The following is a 22,167-nucleotide window of genomic DNA, read 5'->3' on the forward strand; positions in this document are numbered from 1 at the left end:
TGAGTATTCTTTAGGCAGTAATTGAATTTTAAAATTATTATTAATTGATTAATTCTATGGAAATTAATTTGAAAAATAAATTAGTTACAATTACACAGGCACACACATAGAGTAGTAAGAAATTTTTTACTCAATTTATTTTTCCACGAAGGACCCTAGATAATTCTAAATGAGATTTTTTATGTATATTTTTTATTTTTTTGCAAAATATATTATTTAAAAGGGAAAATTACACTAACGGTCCCTATAGTTTGGGACTTGTGTCACTTTGGTCCCTCACTTTTCAGTTGTGACATATTTAACCATGAATTTTGAATCTTGTTCCAAATAAGGACAATTGAAGATATCATTGCTTAATTTCAAGGGCAAAATCGTTAATTTGATAAAATATAAATTAATTTGACAAAAATAAATGTCAAAAAAATATTTTTGAATTTTAAAAAATTATTTCTACCCACTAAAAATAAAATTATGTAAAATTGATAAATCTTTTAGACATTTTTTTTTTATTTTACCAAATTAATTTTTATTATGTGTTTGAATGATGATCAGTAATGAGTGGTTGTTTTTATTTTCATTAAATTAATTTCTATTTTTTCAAAAGTCAAATATAACAACAATTTTGATATCGTTATTAAACCAATCCATTAAATTAAAAAATCCAAAATTAAAAACATTTTATATATTAAATATATTGATTACACATTAAGATCTTAACAACCACCCATTACATGATCATCATCCAAACATATAATAAAAATTAATTTGATAAAAATAAATAAATGTCCAAAAAAATTATCAATTTTATACAATTTTATTGTGGAAATAATTTTTTAAAATTAAAAAATATTTCATTGACATTTATTTTTGTCAAATTAGTTGATATTTTATCAAATTGACAATTTTGCCATTGAAATTAAGCAATATTATCTTTAATTGTCCTTATTTGGAACAAGATTCAAAATGTAAGGTCAAATGTGTCACAATTAAAAAGTTAAAGACCAAAGTGACATGAATCCCAAACTGTAGAAACTATTAGTTTAATTTGCCCTATTTAAAATTAAATTATTTTCATTATTGAGATAAAAAAAATTATTTATTAAATATTTTAATTAATTTTTTTTTCATATTTGGAGATTTGATTGATTTTTAAATATAGTTTGAGAGAAACGAAATTCTAAATGAAATTAGTACCATATTAACAACTTCAGTTTGATTGTAAATAGAAGCCAATGGAAGAGAATAAATTGATCAAATTTAAAAAAAATTAAGGGCCAAATTAAAATAATGTGAAGTCAGAGTGCCAAATTAATTTTCGCCCAATAATTTAAGAAGCAAAATGATATTTCCCCTTTTAAGTTTTTAACATCTCTTCTACAATAATAAACAGCAAAAACCATATGAATTAGGTTTGTAAAATCTCTTCTTCTAATAGATAGAAGCAGCTGTGGAATTTGAAATAACACAATAAGCTAGACATATTAAAAATAAAAAGACTAGTGCCATCCAGAAACAGCTTGCATTTTGGTACATGAGCAAAGCCATGAGAACTACACTCTTATTTATAACATTAAAAAACATAAAAGTTCATCAATTCAAACATCTGGTAGAACAGTCGCGCGAGCGAACGTTCAATTTTCTACAAAGCTAGCCCTGCCAAAGGTGCCACAAAGTAAATAAGCCCTGCAAACAAAACCCATTAAATAAATCAATCAAATGTGTAAATACAATCCAATATTCAAAAAACTTGAAAACATACAGAGCGCTTGTGTAAAAATCCCATTCTCATAAGCAGGCACAAACTTATCTCATAAAATAGATTCAAGTTAATATACTCTTGAGGCAGAGTTTGGTCAAGACCGAACCTCCATTAAAATTTCCCACAGATTTTATCATCGCCTAAACTTGTTGAACCTGATATGACATATCTAAAAGCCTTGATGCACACATGAAACCTCTTAAATCAAATCTCTAAAGAACTAACATGCTAGTTGTTTTCCTAATTTTCTGACCACACTCATGCTTGGTGCCTTTGTAAATAAATTCACCACAAGTATGAAGACGACTCCTAGTAAATTAGTTCACTCACTTGCTCATAATATATCAAATTCTAAATTTAATGGCAAATTGCCACGCAATGTCAAAGCAGTAAAATAGATAATTTAAATCATCTGTTATGCCAGAGTAAAGTAAGCCAGAATTCATAAATGGGTACAATTCCACTACTATCACAGTTAAAATCCACCTTTTCCTATACGTAAATTCTAAAGCAGAAATTTTCTTTTTTATAACAAAGGAAGCTCACTCTCAACATAATTATTACACACCAAATGTAATAGCAAAAATCTCATCCTCCAAACAAACCAATTAGCCCTCATCCCTTATTTAATTAGCCCCAAACTTGCAGCCCCTAGAAAGGAATAGAAGTCACTAACTACTAGTTTTTTTTCTAGCCTTGGGATCTTCAAGGACAAAGAAAATTACCCAAGTTTGCAGCATAACGTGGACACTATCGATCCAGAATAGCTTCAAAAAGCATCATATAACATTCTGAAAAGAACATACACTTGCCCTTTAATGTTTCTTACACCTCAATACCATCCAAGGACAAGTCCAAGGATTTGACTGCATTTCATGAATTATGAATCTAACTTTCTTAGATCAGTAAAATAAAACATGGGTACTTCAAAAATGTTTCCATACTCGTACCGGATATTTACCGGGTACTGGTACTCGTACTGATAGGGTTGAATACGTACTGGATACTCGAAATATGTACTGGATACTTCTTATACATTCTTTGGTAGTTGGGTACTCCATGGATACTTCATGGGTACAGGATGGATACATTGAGGGTACACCAAGTTATGGGACATTGGTGGAGATACGTTTAATTTATTAGAGAGTTCTGATTTACTTAAAACTACAAATCCTTTACTTGATGCCATGGATGAAAGATGTATTATTCAAGGGCCTTCAGAACCACCTAAGCTAAAACTGGCACCTGAGGAATTCCAACTTCTGCTGACATATTATTTACCCGGCGGGTAATAGGGAGAAGGACTTCGACTGAGACTCTTGAAACATCAAGTGCGCTTTCGTCCCCAGAAAGGGATGCCCCTTATATTTTATTATTTTCTTTCTATGTGTAGGTGTTTTCATCTCTCGTTGGACGATTCCAAACTCTTTGCTTAGCTAAAAGATGTTAAACACTATTGCATCTAAGGTCATTCGCTGCTTGGGGCAGCGTTTCCAACTCTAGAATTAATACCACATATCGGAGGTGCCCCATCTTGACCTGCGGCTAGCATCTCAGGGTCCATGCACATCCGAGGGGAAGCCAGATCCAGATCCTTTGGGAATTAGTTTGTCGGCCACCCCACTTGCCCAAAAGCGGATTCTTAAGATTTTGAACTCCTAGTACGCCCGTCATAGCATCTTGGAAAGAACAATTGCATTGTCAAAGTGTCCATCGCAAGCTCTAACATCCGAAGCCAGAGTCGTTGCTGAGCTAGAAGCCACATCCATATTCACGTCCGAGCCCTATAAAGTAAGGGGCCTGATTCCAGATCTGAAGCAGCAGCAGCCACCAAAGAAGGAGCAGCTTATGACTTTGAAGCAGTAGGATATGCCTTTTCTTTCCATTATGTACTTCGTTAGCTAGGAGTGGGGAGGAATCCCAGTAGTGGAACCTAATCAATTGACATCGGGGATAGAACAAAATCCGACTCTTATCAGATTCTCCTTTTCCTTATATTATAGTTCAAACTCACTTAAGAGCTCTTAATCAAATATGCTAAAAATGTGCTATGCTAAGTAGGTTGATGGACAGAGACAGAGGTCGACTTTAATCATATGCTTGCTCGTTGCGGAACTCTTTCTGGATTTCGATCTGGAAAACGACGACCACCAGGATTGACACTCTGAAGAAAGGGATGTAAGGGAGGGGGTCGGATTTGTTAGGATGAAAGGCCTACGCGTCTTGGGATATTCGTGCAAATCCAATGTTGTTAGACGTGGCTCCAAGAGGGACACCGGAGATATATATGATATCAATCCTTGTACTTTCCTTTCGTCCGGTCTACCACTTACTGGTTGTTCATACAAGGGGTCAGCTAGAAACAAGTTTTGCTCAGTCAGGAAGAAAACGACTGCGCTAACTATTGCTTTCTTCACTTCTTCAATTAGTTACAAGGCAGGCAGGGATTCTTTCTTTTCCCTCTCTTCGTCCTCGCTTGCCTTTAGCTCTAGCTACCTTGTCTTAGCTAGCCCTTTTGGACTTGCTTTCCTTGCCTTGCGCTGAGCGGACCCGAAACGCCCACCACCCTCCTTTTCATCTCAATTTCGCTTGATCGCTTTGTACTGAATACGGTAGAGCGCGGAGCCCAAAAATTTTAAGTTTTCAAATTTTGTTTAGTTCGCTTTTGGAATGAAACTTTATTTTGTAATTTCTCCAATTTAATGGCATTAAAACAACTTATAAACTTTGCTTTGGTAGTGATATTGTTGAACCATGATTTCTCTTTTGAATTTATAATTTTTTCTTTTAGTTTCAGTATTGAACTTTGATTTGTAGATTGAATCTCAAATTATAAGTTAAAAAAAATAAAAAATTGATTGACGTACCCTAACTGTACCCTTATCCTATTTTTTTTTAAGTTTTGCCGTATCGGCGTACTCGTACCAATATTCGTGAAAACACCCGTGCTTCATAGGTAAACCCTTGACGATAATACATGAAAATTAAATATAGTGCAAATGATCAATTATGTTCACTATGAATACAAATTAACTAAACAAATAATAAATAACATATCGTTTAATTTATACATCAATCAACAAAATCATAAGCCAAAACCCACAGGGTACATTTCCATCAACATCCATTGAGATACGCCATCTTTGGCACAAACATGCCCCCAAACTATCAATATTCAACAGAAAGAAAAATATAATCTCAAAGAACAAACTTATCAACACTAGGATAATGACTGTCTTTGTTCAAGCTATATAAATACAATTTTATAAATTGGTTTTCTGAACAATTATAAGGTATTTGGCCTTGGCCAGTATCATTCTTCCTTAAAAGATAATTGAGCTAAAAATCTTAATTTTTTAAATTTACAAGTCCAACATTTTGCAGCCATGCCAAATCTTTACACCCATAATTGCACAAATCTTTAAATTTTTTTATTTATTTATTTCCAATTATGTAATGAACATGGAAATCATACAAAATAGTTCTGATCAATCCAAAACAATGATATCCTAAGTGCAAGATTTAGTTGAACTTAGAAAGAATAACAAAAATTACAAGGTTTATGAAAAATTAAGATTCTCTAAGGTTGAAAGCCCCCCTAGGTTCTAAGCTCAATCCTATTAAGGCAGAATTGTTGACTGAATATTCAACGCACTACTGCTGTGAAGTTGTTGAGCTTTTGAGAATGGAGCTGCCCCAATGTGATCTGTTCACAATTATACCTTGAAATCCATCTTTGTGGCAGTCATTATAACAAATGATATGATCATGGTCAAATTTGGAAGTGTTTTTTCTTGCAAACCTAAAAGGGGTTCAAAATCATCATATGTGGTGACAAATCCAATCTCTTGATTCGCATAAGAATCATCTTCGACAATGTAGCAGTTTTTTTATTGTTTATTTTTCCATGGGCTTAAATTTTAAAGGAAAAAAAAAAATCAAGGCCAGCACACTGATTTATTTCCTAGGCAGCCTCCATTCATGTCTGGGTTTGCATTCATGGCCAGCACAAACATTTACAATCATGAGTACACTCCATACCACCACATATATATATATATATATATATATTCCAGTTTAACATGAAATGCAACAGATACTTAAAATCAAGCAAAAAAACATCAGCAGTGAGCAAATTTTCTGATATAGAACAATTCATAAGAATATATAAACTTATTTTTAAGAGCTCGTAAAAGCATATAGAGTTGAATCTATACCACAATTCTAAGCAGCCTGAGATGGAATCATCCCAGCTTTCCTCGCATATGCGAAAATCCCACCGGCCTCAATAACCGGCCCAGCATCCCCAATTGGCTTCATCTTATACTCCTTTCCAGTCGTATGATTAATCAACTTGTTCTCTCCGAGCTCAATGGTCACCACATCCCCAGTCTTACACTCCTCACAAATCCTCACCTCCGATTCCAACGGATACACCTCGCCGGTAGCCACCGAGTTCCTGAAGAATATCCTGGCGTAGGACTCCGCCACCACCGCCGCCACTCCCGCCGCCCCCAGCGCCACCGGAGCGTGCTCGCGGGACGATCCGCAGCCGAAGTTGTCGCCGGCGATGACGATGGAGTACTTGGATTTGAACTGGTTGGGGTCCATGAATCGGATCGGGTAGGAGGAGGGGAGTCCGATTAGGGCGTAGGAACCGAGCTTCTTGTATTCATCGGGGTTGGAGGGGACTAGGGTTAGGTATTCGGCGGGGATGATTTGGTCGGTGTCGATGTTGTCGCCGACGACGTAGCAGAGGCCGTGGAAGGAGGTGGCGGTGGTGGAGGCGGAGGCGGTGGTGGTGGAGCGGCGGAGGGTGAGGGGAAGTGGTGATGAGAGAGGGAGGGGAGAGGAAATGAGGGGTTTGGAATGGGAGATTTGGGGATTGGTGAGTTTGATGATGGAGGGATGAGAGAGAGAGGGGTGTTTGGGAGGAGAGAGAAAGCTAGGGTTTGGTAAATGTGTATGGAGAGAAGATGAGGTCGCCATTGATGAGAGCTGAAGAGGTCACACTTTGCTTGGTTGCTCTCTGTGAAAAATGCCCCTTTTGTTTTTGGTGTTGTGTCACTGTGTTTAGCTTAGCTAATGGCTGCTGCGCCGCCGGTTGACTAGACAATCAAAAAGAAACATAAGCAACGACGTCGTATATGTGGACTACGTACGTACATTCTCGGTATGGTTGGGTCAAGGGTAACACCAAGTTGATCCAAACTCGACCCCCTTGTATGTGGCCCAAAGCACAGCCCGATCGTTTCTCACGAGCCCAATGTTCTTTTTAATTAATTTTTCTTTCCTTTTTGTTTTTTGGCTGGATCCTACTTGAGATTGCAAACGAATTTAACTAGGCCTGACTTATTAAGGGTTTGGTTTGGCACGATTTCGGGTAAGTTTGGGAATTCCTATAATAATAAAGAAGTCAAAAAATTAAAAATTATACAAAAAGTTTAAAATTTCATTTTCTTTTTACTTTTTGTATATATATATATATATTTTTTGTAAAAAATTAAAAAATATTCTAAATATATTAATTTTTTTTTACCTTATATTTTAGCTAAAAAAGTCACAATATTATTAAAATAACGTATTTCCAAACCAACCCTTATTAAGTAAATAAAGAAATTCAAGCTAGACTTTTAAACTCGTTTAAAAAATGAACCAAACTCAAATTTGAATAAGTTTACTCCTCAAGGTCAACTTGTTTATTTTTATGGAGCTTCGAGGCCACTTGAATCAAGCTCGAGTTTGATAAGTATTTGAGTTGAATTGGAGCTCAATAATCGAACTCGATAGCAAATGAAGCCCTTTCCACACCACATTGGGCTGAACCTAAAAAAAAAAAAACAGAACATCAGGCTCAAGCCCAGTCCGTATAGCGATGAGCTGAACCTCTCGTCCTCTTATAAGAAATGCGGTTCTAGTTAGGGTTTCTCTACAAACCCTCAGCAACAAACCCTAGATCAGTACCTGACTGCGGGTCACAGCATCAATGGGTATGCTCTGTCTCTCTTCTATCTCCTATCTCTGTCTACTCGGATCTACTCTTTCAACATCATTCAATTTGCTGACTGATTCATTTGCTACGAAATTCGAATTTATATAAACATTTTCAAGTGGTGTTTGTGGTATATATGTTGCATAGCTATGTATATCTGAATATATGAATACATTTGTATAATCGTAACAGGGGCTTACACATACGTATCGGAGCTATGGAGGAAGAAGCAATCGGATGTGATGAGGTTCTTGCTGAGGGTGAGGTGTTGGGAGTATCGCCAGCTGCCTTCCATTGTTCGGGTCAATCATCCCACTCGCCCTGACAAGGCTCGCCGTTTGGGCTACAAGGCCAAGCAGGTAATCTATGATTTTTTTTTATTTTTATTTTTTTCAAAAATCTTGTATTTTTTTGTGTACACTATATTGCATAGATGAATGCATATTTAATGTTTGGAGATTTACCTTGAAAAATGTTTAATAAACATGGTTCTGTAATTGTGGTTAGCAAAATTTAAATTTTGAAAATATACACAACATATTTTTGGGTGTTAATTTCTATGTTGTGCATGTATGTTACAGAGACTAGACAGTGCTTTGGGAACTAGGTGCTCATATTTTAATCATGTCATTTATGAACTTTGCTAAACGTCAATTAAATTACAAGATGATGGATAAGTTATACGGTTTTGGAGGCATAATGGTTAGACATAGGTCTAGCGTCGGCTAGATGTAGGTAATTTTAGTTTTTGCAGTTACAGTTTCAATTTGTGATTGTCCATTAAATTACAAGATGATGGATAAGTTATAGAGACATGATGGCTAGATATAGGTCTAGGGTCGTCTAGATGTAGGTAATTTTAGTTTTTGCAGTTACAGTTTCAATTTGTGATCATCCATTACAAGATGATGGATAAGTTACAGGGTTTTGGAGACATAATGGCTAGATATAGGTCTAGGATCATCTAGTTGTAGGTAGTTTTAGTTTTTACAGTTACAGTTTCAATTTGTGATCGTCCATTAGTGTTCTTACTTTAAAAAAAAAAAATTTACATTACTGTTCTCTAGTGCTGTCATCATCACTGCATCCATGATGAGTAAATGTTGATTTGACTCTTCTGAATTATTCCAAATTGGCAAGCATGAGGTTTCTTTTACTTCATTTGTCTCTGATCTGATCTTTATGCCTTACCTGTGAAGGTCTTCTCCTCATGGTGGATCAGTTATTTGTTGCTTTACATTTGTATTCATAGGGCATTTGTAGAAGTTGGTTTGTTTTAAGTAGAATAGACCAAATAAAATTTTAATATTGAGGTTTAGGGTCTTCTATATTTTTCTGCTGCTTTGAACAAGGTTAGGTTGGCACTGAATACAATTAAATTAGTTCTCAACTTATTGGGGATTGACCAGTGTGATAGCAAACAAGTTGGACTTCCTTTTGTTTATGCTACATTTTATTCTCTCTTTTTTGTGTGATATTTTTCCCATCAAATGATATTTTGTAATGATCTTCATGCTTTTATGCTTTTCTAATATGTCATTTTTGCTCATTCAATTCTATAAGCTGATGCGAAGTCTCATCATCAAGCTCTATAGAAGATTGCTGATATAGTTGAGCACGTTAGTTTCTGATCATGTTGTAATTTAGCGGCCTTATAGATGAATGAAGTGGAGTTTTTTTTTTTTTTTTTTTCCCCCCAGCTGGTGCATAAGCATACGCATACATGTGCGTTATATATACTGCGATTTGACCACTCTGGCATTGGCTTTCAACTCTGCATTTGTACTTGTGGATGCTTCATTTTCTTAACGAGTCACGATCAACTATTAATGTGAATTAATTTTTTTTACACTTTTTTTGAAAATTAAATAGTCAAGTAAGTAAATTGAACCATTGATTATGAGTTTACGACTGTAATATTCCTTCTCTACTTGTTCTTGCCTCGGGCAGCTTACCACTTAACTTGCTGTTATAACTACAGCCATTACTGTGACATTGAACCTATGGTACCTTTAATTATCTGGTACATTGCACAGACACTTACCACTAGTGAACTGCTTGTAGGGTTATGTGGTCTACCGTGTCCGTGTTAGGAGAGGTGGCCGCAAGAGGCCTGTTCCCAAAGGTATTGTGTATGGTAAGCCTACAAACCAGGGTGTTACTCAACTGAAGTTTCAGCGCAGCAAGAGGTCAGTTGCAGAGGAACGTGCTGGTCGAAAGTTGGGAGGCCTTAAGGTTCTGAACTCTTATTGGATCAATGAGGTTTGTGGTTTAACTTAAATCCTGTCTTCTTGTGCAGCTATATTGCGTGTTCACTGTGGTTATTTATGCCCAAATTTTTTTGATGTAGGATTCAACTTATAAGTACTTTGAGGTAATTCTTGTTGATCCTGCACACAATGCTATCCGCAATGACCCAAGAATCAACTGGATCTGCAACCCTGTTCATAAGCATAGGGAGCTCCGTGGGCTCACTTCTGCAGGAAAGAAATACAGAGGCCTTCGTGGAAAGGGACATTTGAATCACAAGGCACGCCCTTCTCGCAGGGCAACCTGGAAGAGGAACAACACTCTCTCCCTCCGTCGCTATCGTTGATTATGCTGAAATCACTTGGTATCTTGGCACTATTATTATGTCTATTTTGTTTGAATATGACATTAGGTTTGCTCTGTCAATGAGGTTGAAATTTTGATTTTGAGAATTCTGAAATCCTGTTCCAGCTTAAGGGTTTGAACTCATGATGTTAATTTAGTCAATTCGGATTTTGTGTTGCAACTGATAAATTTGTTTTTCATATAGCATTAGTCATGAATTTTCAAGAATTATTTGATAGAATATGTGAATTGTGAAATGCAAGTGTCATCATAGTGACCCAACTGGACTCTCCCACAAAGCAGAAACAAGTGGGAAGTTATTTCATCTCTTTTGTTGTATTTTAGTTTTTTGTTTTATTTTTCAGAAAACATAACTTGTTTAGCAAAGTAATTTTAAAATTGTTTTTTATGAAAATTTTATGAAAAGAGTCCACTTTTAGAAAACACTGAACAGTAATTTTTGAATTTTTGTTAACTGTTTCACTCAATCAAAGATGATGAGAAAGTGATCAGTGTTTTTGAATGTCATTAATGTTATTTATGACAACAAACAAAAATCCATCCAAAAAAGGCTGCTGTCTAATGTTTCTTCGGTTTTTAGCACAAAAATGAAGATGATTTTTAATTTTTAATTGAGCTTTGTATAGTGACTCAGGGATCAAAGAAAAAAAAGAGATGGAAGTTTTAATTGTAGTTCTACAGGTTTTCAAAACTTTTATCACATGCAACTTTTGATGGCTTCATTGACATTTGACTTCTATTTGATTTTAAACTTGGTTGTGGGTATAGTTTCTTCACTCTTCAAGCTTCATGGGCTCAACTATCAAATTTGTATTTTTGTTTTGAGCGTGTGGCACTAGATTTACAGAGAGAGAGAGAGAGAGAGATTTGCAGATCTTATATATACATATTTGCCGCAAGAACATATAACCATTGATGGGGCTTGTAATGGAACTCTATATGCTTCCATTTATATAGCTCTCTTTGAGATTCTGCAATGTTTCTCGGATTGAATCTTCATCTTGGCTGGAGTATTTCAAGCATATCAGCCGTTGAGCAACACGGTAAACCATCTGGATATCTTGATACTGCAGACAGTTTACTTCCATTCTCTTCACTGCCTATAAAAAAAAAAGAGAGAAAGGCATTATTAGCAAACAACCCAAAAGACACCTCAGGTACCCTCATGAAGATTAAAAATACGGTGTTATAAAACTTAATATGTAAATTTTGTTTTTTATCAACCAGAGCGTATCAGTAGAGGGAAAATGGTACCTAAACTTCTTATTTCCATGAGCAAATTATCTGACTGTAGCAATAAATATTTTAAGCTAAGCATGAGGCATGCAACTGGAAAATTCTGAACTCATTTTTTTTTTTTTTTGGCGTCATGGCTCCTTCGAAGTCAAGGATTCAGAGGTATGATCCTATAGAACAGATCCTGTTCAAGTAAGGTCCTGAACTCATAATTTTTGCTCAATAGAAATATCACCTTTTCTGTTATCCTTGCTGTGATGATTTTGGCTGTTTCAATGACCGAGCTAGGTAATCCAGCCACTCCTGCTAACAGAAGCCCGTAGTGTGGTACACATAGCAGTCCATCTTGGAGTTGAAACTGTTTGATTTGAATTCAGAATTTTGATCAAAAGATGCTGCTCTATGGAGAGAAATTGCCATCAAAAGAAATTATGAAGCATCACCTTGAAATCCAAGCGATTGCTCTTGACATCAACGAGAAAGTGAAGAATTTTGACATTAGGGTAGATGGTAGCTAATTCTGATAGGTTCTCCATGTGAGTAGCAAATATGGTATACCTGAAAATAAACCAAGAAGATGTGTCTGTTTGGAGAAAATAACATTGGTTGTTTCAACGCGTTCCAAGTGAAATATGAATTCAGACATTCAAAAGTTCTCTGTCAAAAATTTCGTTTTGCAAAAGCATCAGTGAATTGATAATTTCTCTTGAAAATGTGAACTAAAAGGAGATGAGCAACATGCCACAAACTTTAGGAGAATATCAAAATCCACTGTAATGAAAAATGGAAGCTTCAGGACCAAAAAAGATAAGCAACAAGCTTAGCAAGTTAAAAATAAAAATAAAAATAAAAATTCATTACTAAAAGGTTTCACGACTTAAAACTGCTGCCATCAATTGATTTTAGACATTTGATTTTTTTTTTAATTATTTATTTATTTTATGTGTAAGATCTAACACAACACATTCTGTTGAACATTAATTGTTGAAAAAGGTTCCATATGTTGCCGTGATTGCATTAATTGTTAATGACTAGCACAACTACTAAAATGGTTTATGTGGTCGAAGTAAGTTTCTGCAACTTATCATCAAGATTCTCAAATTTTTTATTTTTTAATTTTTTTTTATTTTATTATTATTTTTTTTTTGTGGAATACATAAACGAAATATCACTGACTATAACTAAGCTTCTTCTATATGCCGAGGTTATATATTTAGATTTTTGAAAAACCAATATTTAAGAAGCTTTTGATTATTGCAACTATGAAGAATGGCAGAAAGGATAGAGCTCAAGACGTTACGCTTTGAGTGGTAAAAGATGTTCACAGCAGCTCCATGCGATTGCAAATCCATCAGAGGAAGAAGTGGCCCTTCCCAGTTCATCCATAACAATTAGACTCCTGTGCCCAATTGAACACAAGAACAGAACAGTACATTCTTTAAGGAAACCAATGTATATTCCAATACTCAGAGTACAATTATGGTATATGTACCTTTCGGAAACATTCTGCATGATAAAAGCCGTCTCTTTCATTTCCGTCATAAACTGTAAAATACATTAAAACTTTAGAACAAATGATGCATTGCCAATGCTGATTCATTTAAAGAAAAATTAATAATAAAAAATAAATAAATAGAAGCGCAAACAAATAATTAGTAAACCTAGTATTACAACCACTTATTACAAACCAAGTCCGTTGTGTTGCAAACATTTATTACTAACGTTGTAATTATCTAATAAGATTGCCAGAATGCACCTTGTTTATTAAGAAACAGTCAGCTTATCAATGGATCTAAGAGCGCTGCAAGAAAGATCTGAACTCAACTCAAGCTACAACGCGTAAATTAAATATATCATAAACCAACATGATCATGAGTCATGAGCCATTTGAGATTGACACTAAACAATTTGATGGTCTAAAAATGACTTCATATGAGCTAAAAGATTGGTAGAGGTATGTGGGAGCTGGATAATTGGAAGAGTCGGAAGTGTACTCTGGAAGACAGATACTACACGGCTCTATCCCGCACAATCAGAATGCCGAATAATACAGATAGGCCGAATAGATATTGAACTATGGAGCCGAGTAAATAAGAGGATGATGAGTGAAAAGTGGGCCTGGCCCCGAGGCCAAGGGAACAAGTATAAATAAAGGAGCGACAAAATAAGAGAGGCATGTGAGAATTATTGTGCTTAACTTAGAATACAAGCATTCTTGAGTGTAGAGACTGACTTGTCCGTCGGAGTGCTAATTCCGACACCCCCGACCGGAGTGTTTATTCATTTTCAGGTGACTATCAGCGGATCACGAGCTCCCCCCAGGATCAGAAAAGTATTTCCAAACCACTTCCCCACAATTGGCGCCGTCTGTGGGAATACTCAAACACCTCCATGGCGGGCGCAATGGAAGACCCTCCGATAGCCACTGATGAAACGACGCAAAGAGACGACCTCACTCCATCAAACATGCTTGGACCGGACGCCATCCCTGTAAGACGAGCTTTAAACTTCGCCTCACCCTCGACTCCAGAGCATGAAGCAATGCAAGCGATCATGGAACAAGTAAAGCAAAACGAACAAAGGTTGGAGAACATGATCGCGGAGAACGAACGTCTTCGTGAAGATTTAGCCTTGGAAGTGGTGAAGTCCAAACAAGTTGTACGCCTAAATCCGGATCGATCTCGGAAGGCAGGTGGTCGACGACCTCGAACCCGACAAGACGACACTGATAGCGGCTCCGACTCGTTATCCCCGGAGCCCAGGAAGAAGAGGCAACTTGAAACTACCAGTTCTTCTGAAGAAAGTCCCCGTATAAGGCACAAGCGAAGAAGGCACAGTTTGGACGAAGATCAACACGATCCCTTCGTACGACGGATTGCAAAGGCGGTGCTACCCAAGAAATTCAAAGCACCGCCATTCGCCTTGTACGACGGCAAATCAGACCTCACCGACCACATCCGCTACTACAAGCAAGCCATGACATTGCATGCAGATGACGAGGCCTTCATGTGCCGAATATTCCCTAGCAGTTTGGGACCATTGGCTGTCAGGTGGTATTATAAACTGGAGTCGGCTTCGATCAAAACTTTTCACCAATTACAGAAATCCTTCAGGGCCAGATTCATCACTAACGAGGTCTAGCCAAAACAAGCCGACTCTCTGTGGGCAATGCAGATCCAGCCAGGAGAAACACTAAGGGCGTATTCGGCATGATATTGGGAGTGCTTTAATCTTGTTGATGACGCCTACAATGACTCAATGGCCATCACCGCCTTCAAAATGGGATTACACCCAGACAGCGCCCTCCGCAGTTCCCTGACAAGAAGGCCCCCCAAAAAAGTCTGGGCATTGATGAAGAAAGTTGAGGAATACTGCAAAATGAAAGACGACGCCTTGCGGGTTAAAGCCGGACAAATGGCCAACAAAACGGCCCCTCCTGAAATTGCTCAGCCAATAAGTTCCGTACCACCTCAGAGTCCTGAACCACGACAACAAGCTAAACGAGACAAGAAACGGGATTCTCGTCGATCAAGCGATCAATGTTCACACCGAGCAAATGAGCAACTGCAGGTCGATAGCAGGCGCACAAAGCGCGCCAACAAGAAATATACGGAGCTGTCAAAGCCAATCAACTCGGTTATGTCCAAAATCCAACATCTTCCGTTCTTCAAATGGCTGTCCAAAATGGTTGGACCCCCTGACACGAGAAGGCGGGACATGCGGTGTGAATATCACAAAGATCACTGTCATGATACGGACAGTTGCTATGCTTTGAAAGACCACATTGAAGAATTGGTCCAAGTGGTCGGCTCCAGCAACATGTCCGAAAAAGCACAATCAAAACAGTTGCCCTTCGGCAGGACTCACCTCCGCTCAGCGTTATTCATAGATATATAGCCTTCCAACGCCACATACCGTATACGCAATTCAGTCAACCCCCCAGAGGCAACGCACACCAACGAAACAGCCCCACGAAGCTCCAAGTATTATCTTCGACGATTCCGATCTTATCGGCATAACACTCCCCCATATTGATCCATTGGTCATCAAACTACACGTAAACTGATTTACCGTTGAACGCGTCCTCATAGACCAGGGGAGCACTTTGGAGGTTATGTATTACGAGACCTTCATCAAACTCAGCTTCAACAAATCAAACCTGTCTCCGGCTCCGCATCCATTATTCGGCTTCAACGCAAATCCAGAGTACCCGTTGGGGAAAATCACACTTCCCGTTCGAGCGGGCTTCCAAACAGTGGATGTGGAATTCTTGGTCGTCAAGCTCCTTTCGCCGTATAATCTCATCATGGGGCGAACTTGGTTGCATCATATTCAGGCCGTGCCAAGCACCTATCATCAGCTACTATGCTTCCCGACCGAACACGGCATTGAGCAGATCCGTGGTTCCCGGCAATCCGCACAAGCATGTTATCTCCTTTCTGGAAAGACACTAACGGAGTCGTAGGTCAACTCCACTGAAGTGCCGAATCGAAACAGCCTCGACGACGTCGGACGGCTCCCTAGTAAAAAGCCACGGAAGCTCTAGGCGATACTAGCGACAGCTTGCCAAGACGTATGATCAACGCGTTCAGCCGCGCCGCTACACGCCGGGAAAGTTGCTCCTGAAGGTATTTCTGGATGATAGGAGACCGGTTGATGGAAAATTAGGTACGCGACATTGCTCCTGAAGCACTCACGAAAATTCTGTCATCAAACCCGACTTGTGGGGAATGATCCTAGTTCTAAATGATTCGCCATGTACACATTCCACCTTTATAATGGAAGGATTCTTGTTAAGAAACTGGATTCTTATTTAAAATAGCGCTCCGACGAAAAAGCCTCCGAATTCGGAGCGCCCTTCGTGGATATCACGATTGGCCAAAAAGTCTCCGAATTCAGAGCCCCATCGGCGCATGACGTCTTTGGGCCGATAAAAGCCTCCAGATTCGGAGCGCCCTTCGTGGATATCACGATTGGCCAAAAAGTCTCCGGATTCGGAGCCCCATCAACGCATGACGTCTTTGGGCCGATTCAGTCTCCGGATTCGGAGCGCCCTTCGTGGATTTCACGATTGGCCAAAATAAGTCTCCGAATTCGGAGCGCCCTTCGTGGATATCACGATTGGCCAAAATAAGTCTCCGAATTCAGAGCGCCCTTCATGGATATCACGATTGGCCAAAAAGTCTCCAAATTCGGAGCCCCATCGGCGCATGACGTTTTTGGGCTGATTAAAGACTCTGGATTCGGAGCGCCCTTCGTGGATATCACGATTGGCCAAAAAGTCTCCGGATTCGGAGCCCTATCGGCGCATGACGTCTTTGGGCCGATTAAAGACTCCGGATTCGGAGCGCCCTTCGTGGATATCATGATTGGCCAAAAAGTCTCCGGATTCGGAGCCCCATCGGCGCATGACGTCTTTGGGCCGATTAAGCCTCCAGATTCGGAGCGCCCTCGTGGATTTCACGATTGGCCAAAATAAGTCTCCGAATTCGGAACGCCCTTCGTGGATATCACGATTGGCCCAAAATTCTCTGGATTCGGAGCCCCATCGGCGCATGACGTCTTTGGGCCGATTAAAGACTCCAGATTCGGAGCACCCTTCGTGGATATCACGATTGGCCAAAAGTCTACGGATTCGGAGCCCCATCGGCGCATGACGTCTTTGGGCCGATTAAAGACTCCGGATTCGGAGCGCCCTTCATGGATTTCACGATTAGCCAAAATAAGTCTCAGAATTCGAAGCGCCCTTCGTGGATATCACGATTGGCCAAAAAGTCTTCGGATTCAGAGCCCCATCGGCGCATGACGTCTTTGGGCCAATTAAGCCTCCGGATTCGGAGCGCCCTTCGTGGATATTACGATTGGCCAAAATAAGTCTCCGAATTCGAAGCGCCCTTTGTGGATATCACGATTGGCCAAAATAAGGCCTCGTTTGGGAACAGGCAAATTTAGTAAATTTTTGGCTATTTAGCTAAAATATGAGCTAAAAAAAACTAGTATGTTTGGGATGACTTTTTGACTTTTTACGAAAAGATGTGCAAAAAGTAGAGAGAAAAGAGAATCTTTGACTTTTTGGTATGAGTTGTTGGCTTTTTAGCTAATTTAATAACTTTTTGACTTTTTAGCTAAAAAGGAGGGTTCCTAAACGAGGCCTAAGTCTCCAAATTCAGAGCGCCCTTCATGGATATCACGATTGGCCAAAAAGTCTCTGGATTCGAAGCCCTATCGGCGCATGACATCTTTGGCCCAAAAAGAATCTGGATTCGAAGCCCCATCGGCGCATGACGTCTTTGGGCTGATTAAGACTCCGGATTCAGCGCGCTCTTCGTGGATATCTCGATTCGCCCAAAAGACTCCAGATTCGAAGCCCTATCAGCGCATGACGTCTTTGGGCCAAAAAAGTCTCCGGATTCGAAGCTCCATCGGCACAAGACGTCTTTGGCTGATAAAGCTTCCAAATTCGGCTAACCAGGTAGTGCCACCAGGCGACGCTCAAGGGCCGAGTAATATTCCGAATTCGGAGCGCCCCCCAGAATGAAAACATTTACACATCAAGGCAGGGATATGTAGGTTGAGCCAGTACAACCGCATGAACAAGACAAAACGTGCCAGCATTCAAAATAAGATGCTTAATTAAGCATATAAAAATTCAAAATGAGATAAACTCTTAAAATAAAACATTTTATTCGATTAAACAGTAATTACAAAAACGCAATCCGCGCTCGAAGCATTACAATATCTATTCTCATGCGGCGTCGCGTTGGTACAGCAGCAGCGCCGAATCAACGCCCGCTGATCAGATAGCATCCGCAACTTGAAATGCCTTGATCTGACCGTGCTTGAATCCACGATGTTCACACCGGCGAGACAATCACTCTCGAGGAGGAGAGCTTCGACACCATAGACAACGTCAAGGCCAAGATCTAGGACAAGAAAGGAATTCCCCACGAAAACAATAATACTCAAAGGTTGCGGCGCTACGTCGGCCTCATTTCTCGGTGGCGATTGCGGAGAACTCCCCCATTGCTGTTCCTCCCTTTGGGCCGATCTGCTTCGACGACTTAGAGGCTGACGTTTTTCCCGTTTTTTGAACGCCCTACCTCCCGCGTGAGTGGGTTCTCTGCTGCGATTCATGGCAATGTCAAGCTCAGCCAAAGTCCAAGTTTCTTCTCTGCTGTTGAAGAAAACTCCATTTGACATTCACACTTATCTAACCCCACGCAACAAAATCGTTTTAAATCGAGTCTGAACACAATAAGCGAAGTTACTAGAGCGAAAAGTCCGAGGCAATTTATTTCTAAATCCTTGCAGCGATCCCGAAGCGATTTCATTAACACAACCCCAATAGACGGACGCCGAGCGATATTGGCCACAGCCACTCCATGTACTAATTTTTGGCTTTTTTGGAGTTAAAATGGCCTAATTATATAAACGGCAATTATAGATGGGCTGACTGTCTCCGGATTCAGAGCCCCTAGTGCATGACACCTTTGGGCCGGTTAAGCCTCCGAATTCGGAGCCTCATCGGCGCAATGGACCGTGCGCGACACATGCCAAATATATATTTAATGAAGAATACTCATGACAAGCCGGCATATAACCGTTCGAAATTAAAATACCTAGTTGACTCGGGTCGGTCAATGTTTATACAACGAAACACATGCAAACACGTGTGTGCTAAATGCAAATTACAATGAAACATTTTATTCAATCAGGCAATAATTACATAGTTATGAACGCGATCTGCGTTCAAACGTTACATTTGAGTGTTTTTACACGACGTCGACCTCATCCTCACTCTGCTCGACTTCAAAGGTGGAAAAAGGAAAATAGTTACGTTGGTACAGTGGCAATGCCGATTCGACGCCCGCTGCTCAGAGAGCTTCTTCGGCCTGAAGCGCCTTGATCCAACCATGCTTAAATCCACAATTTTCGCATCGGCAAACCTCCTCGGCGAGCTTTTCCTTGGTCTTCTGTATCTCTACTTTCCGGCCTTTGTGGAATCTTTTTTCATAGGCCCTCCCCTTCACAGATTCCATCGCGAACATGCTCGCCGTATCGCGATCGGCGAGCGCGGTACTGATAAGCCGTTGGGTGACCCGTTCTTCTACGATTGGGTTAGCCTGTCCGACGGGTTGTGCCTGAACGGCCTTGACCTTCCTTAGCTCACGCTCAGCCGCCTCCGCGCGAGCCTCCAAGCTTCGGATGCGTTCATACCTCTTCTCTATTTCTCAGCGGGAAGCACGGAGACGCATGCCGATTTCGTAAGCGGTGTAGAGCCCCTTCACCGCACCGTGAATGCCTTCACGAAACACTTCTAAGTCCTGTCGGCCTACCATCGACTGCTGAACCTCGGGAGAAAAAATCTGTCAAGCAAATTCGACTGCAACACTTGAATCTCGAACGATCGAGTTCGCATCTGTCATGGGTCTATTCCACACGAAGACTGCAAAACTCAACGGGCGTGGGTTCGCACCGGGCTCCCTTCCAGAACGGGGTTGCGGGGATTTGCCCTTTGGCTCCTTGTCCCTCCTAGGCGACCTACTTCGACGACAAGGAGATTCACGTTTCTCCCAATCCCTCGAAATCCTACCTCCCGCGCACGAAGGTTCGCCACTTCGATTCATGTCTCCTCCCAGCTCAGCTAGCGTCCTTGCTTCCCTTTTGCTGTTAAAGAAGAGTCTATTTGACATTCGCACTTGTTTATTCTTCATCAAAGACCTGGACTGAGTTGCTCACTGAGCACATAGATAGAACCTTCATTCATTTATTCCCTATGAGGACAGTGCCACCGAGGCAATCTCATCAATATCGAAACCTTAACAGCTCGGCGTCGACCGAGTCGTGCCCTCATCAAACACTATTATTCGGCAGTCTTAACTTCCGCAAGGGCAAATTCATGAACCAGCTGGGGCAAGGACAGATTCATCAATCTATTCGGCTTGAGTGCCGCAGTCGCTTCACGAATCAACTCATCAATATTGTCTGATTCGGCGTTTAATGTTCATGAACCAGCTGGGCAAGGGCAGATTCATCAATCTATTCGGCTTGAGTGCCGTAGCCACTTCACGAATCGATTTACTAGTCCTATTTGACACCAAGAGTCGATTTACTTGTTCGGATAAATTAAAGTTTAACTAATATAATTGCCAAGATTACACTGCTATCCAATCGATAGTTAGAAGGCACAACGGACAATAATCATTTTATCCAAAGTAGTGGAAGGCAAAACTCTTCATTAACATCAAAAGCTGCTACAAGTAATAGTGAAACGGGAATGAAATTTTCATTAATAAATTGAGCGCAGATAGTAACTAATTTATACATAAAAATTACCTTGAACTAACAAGAATCCACTAAACAAAAACGTACATTGAAATTGAAGATACCTAATAAAACTAGAATGTCTCCCAGATTAATCCTCGGGATCAGACTCAAGTGGCTCAACGTCCACTTGCTCGTATGGAATTGGCAAGGCCAATGTAACTCCAGGGGCAACAAGGGCTTTGAGCTACCCATGTTTGAATCCCCAATTCTCGAATTTGGGGACCTCATCTACGTATTCCTTCAAGGCGGCGCTCTTCCCAGCCTCTAGCGCTATAGAAGCTTCAGATTCGGCTTTTTCCTTGGCTGCCTTCAATTCTTCTAACTCAGCCTCTGCCTTGGAAAGTGCCTCCTGGGCTAACTTGAGCGACTCCTCGCTTGTGTTCGCCCTATCCTCGGCTTCGGATCTGAGCTGGTCAGCAGTCCGAGCCCTCTCCTTTTCAGCTTCGGCTCTAACACTTTCCATTGCAGCTCTCATCGCCTCGAACTCGGCCCTGCTTCTTTCACCTTCAGTTTCAAACTTTAAGCGGCCAATTCTTTCAATGGCATCACGTTGCCGGCGGCCTAGTTCGGCTATCCTTCCAACCGTCTGCAAAACAAGTTTGGATCACCACACCAAGCAATATCGTATGCAAACCAAACCAAACGAGCAAAAAAGAAAGTATCGTATAGATACCAGAAGGGCCGACTGGGCAGTGAACGCTATAGCTACCAAATCCGGCTCTTCTCGAAAGGTGGCCTTGTCAGTCGGTAGCGAAACTGAGGCGGCCAAGTTCAACGCCACGGCTGAATCCTTCATGGCAGATGCGTCAGAGGAGATTGGCGTGTCTTTGATCTTTGGTTGAACAACGAAAGGGACAACCACGTCGGATTCCTCTAAGCGAGGCCGTTTGTCAGCAGGGTTATCCTCTGAGCCGGCCTCTCCCTCGGCGGAACGTTTTTCGCCCCGCTCTTTTGAAACCAGCCGTTCTTCCGTAACCTGCTGTTCAGCCCCCTCCATCTCGGCCACAACAACTTGAGTCGTTTCTTCTCCAGTAACCGGTTGTAAAGATTCAACCGGGGCAGGCTTAGAACGAGCGGCCTCGGCTTTCTTTCGGGCGGCCATTCGCTCGGCATTTCTCTTTCTCACCACCTGCGTGAGATTTTCCCCAGCCATGCCTTTAGAAAAAGCACCGGGTAGATCTCCCAAGTTTGTAAAAATATCTCCAAAGGAAAACTCCGTCCGACCCGAAGTGGACGG

The 22,167-nt window shown here is 40.3% G+C and overlaps 3 protein-coding genes across 7 annotated transcripts in view; 1 reads left to right on the top strand and 2 right to left on the bottom strand.

Annotated features, from left to right (window-relative positions):
* Nucleotides 1-1,405: 1,405 nt before the first annotated feature.
* Nucleotides 1,406-6,881, bottom strand: LOC114318754 (3-isopropylmalate dehydratase small subunit 1). Its single transcript, XM_028265709.2, has 2 exons — nt 5,977-6,881; nt 1,406-1,683 (listed from the first exon to the last, which is right to left on the bottom strand). The coding sequence occupies exon 1, from the start codon at nt 6,746-6,748 to the stop codon at nt 5,984-5,986; it is 765 nt and encodes a 254-aa protein (XP_028121510.2). The 5' UTR covers nt 6,749-6,881; the 3' UTR covers nt 1,406-1,683; nt 5,977-5,983.
* Nucleotides 6,882-7,422: 541 nt separating this feature from the next.
* Nucleotides 7,423-10,574, top strand: LOC114318758 (large ribosomal subunit protein eL15). The gene is made up of 4 exons (XM_028265715.2): nt 7,423-7,749; nt 7,944-8,110; nt 9,816-10,013; nt 10,102-10,574. The coding sequence occupies exons 1-4, from the start codon at nt 7,746-7,748 to the stop codon at nt 10,345-10,347; spliced, it is 615 nt and encodes a 204-aa protein (XP_028121516.1). The 5' UTR covers nt 7,423-7,745; the 3' UTR covers nt 10,348-10,574.
* A 583-nt stretch (nt 10,575-11,157) lies between these two features.
* The window catches only part of MSH4 (MUTS-like protein 4), a 52,454-nt gene continuing 41,444 nt past the window's right edge, over nt 11,158-22,167 (bottom strand). For all 5 annotated transcript variants that reach the window (XM_082902305.1, XM_082902307.1, XM_082902306.1 and 2 more), the window contains 5 exons: nt 13,096-13,148; nt 12,904-13,002; nt 12,047-12,161; nt 11,839-11,961; nt 11,158-11,467 (listed from right to left, as the gene is read on the bottom strand). In XM_082902305.1, coding sequence (XP_082758431.1) covers nt 11,303-11,467; nt 11,839-11,961; nt 12,047-12,161; nt 12,904-13,002; nt 13,096-13,148 — 555 coding nt within the window. In that variant the 3' untranslated portion in view covers nt 11,158-11,302. The remainder of the gene's footprint in view (nt 11,468-11,838; nt 11,962-12,046; nt 12,162-12,903; nt 13,003-13,095; nt 13,149-22,167) is intronic.

The sequence above is a fragment of the Camellia sinensis genome, chromosome 13 (assembly GCF_055761805.1).
Source record: "Camellia sinensis isolate YWXY chromosome 13, ASM5576180v1, whole genome shotgun sequence".
Taxonomy (NCBI): Eukaryota; Viridiplantae; Streptophyta; class Magnoliopsida; order Ericales; family Theaceae; genus Camellia; species Camellia sinensis.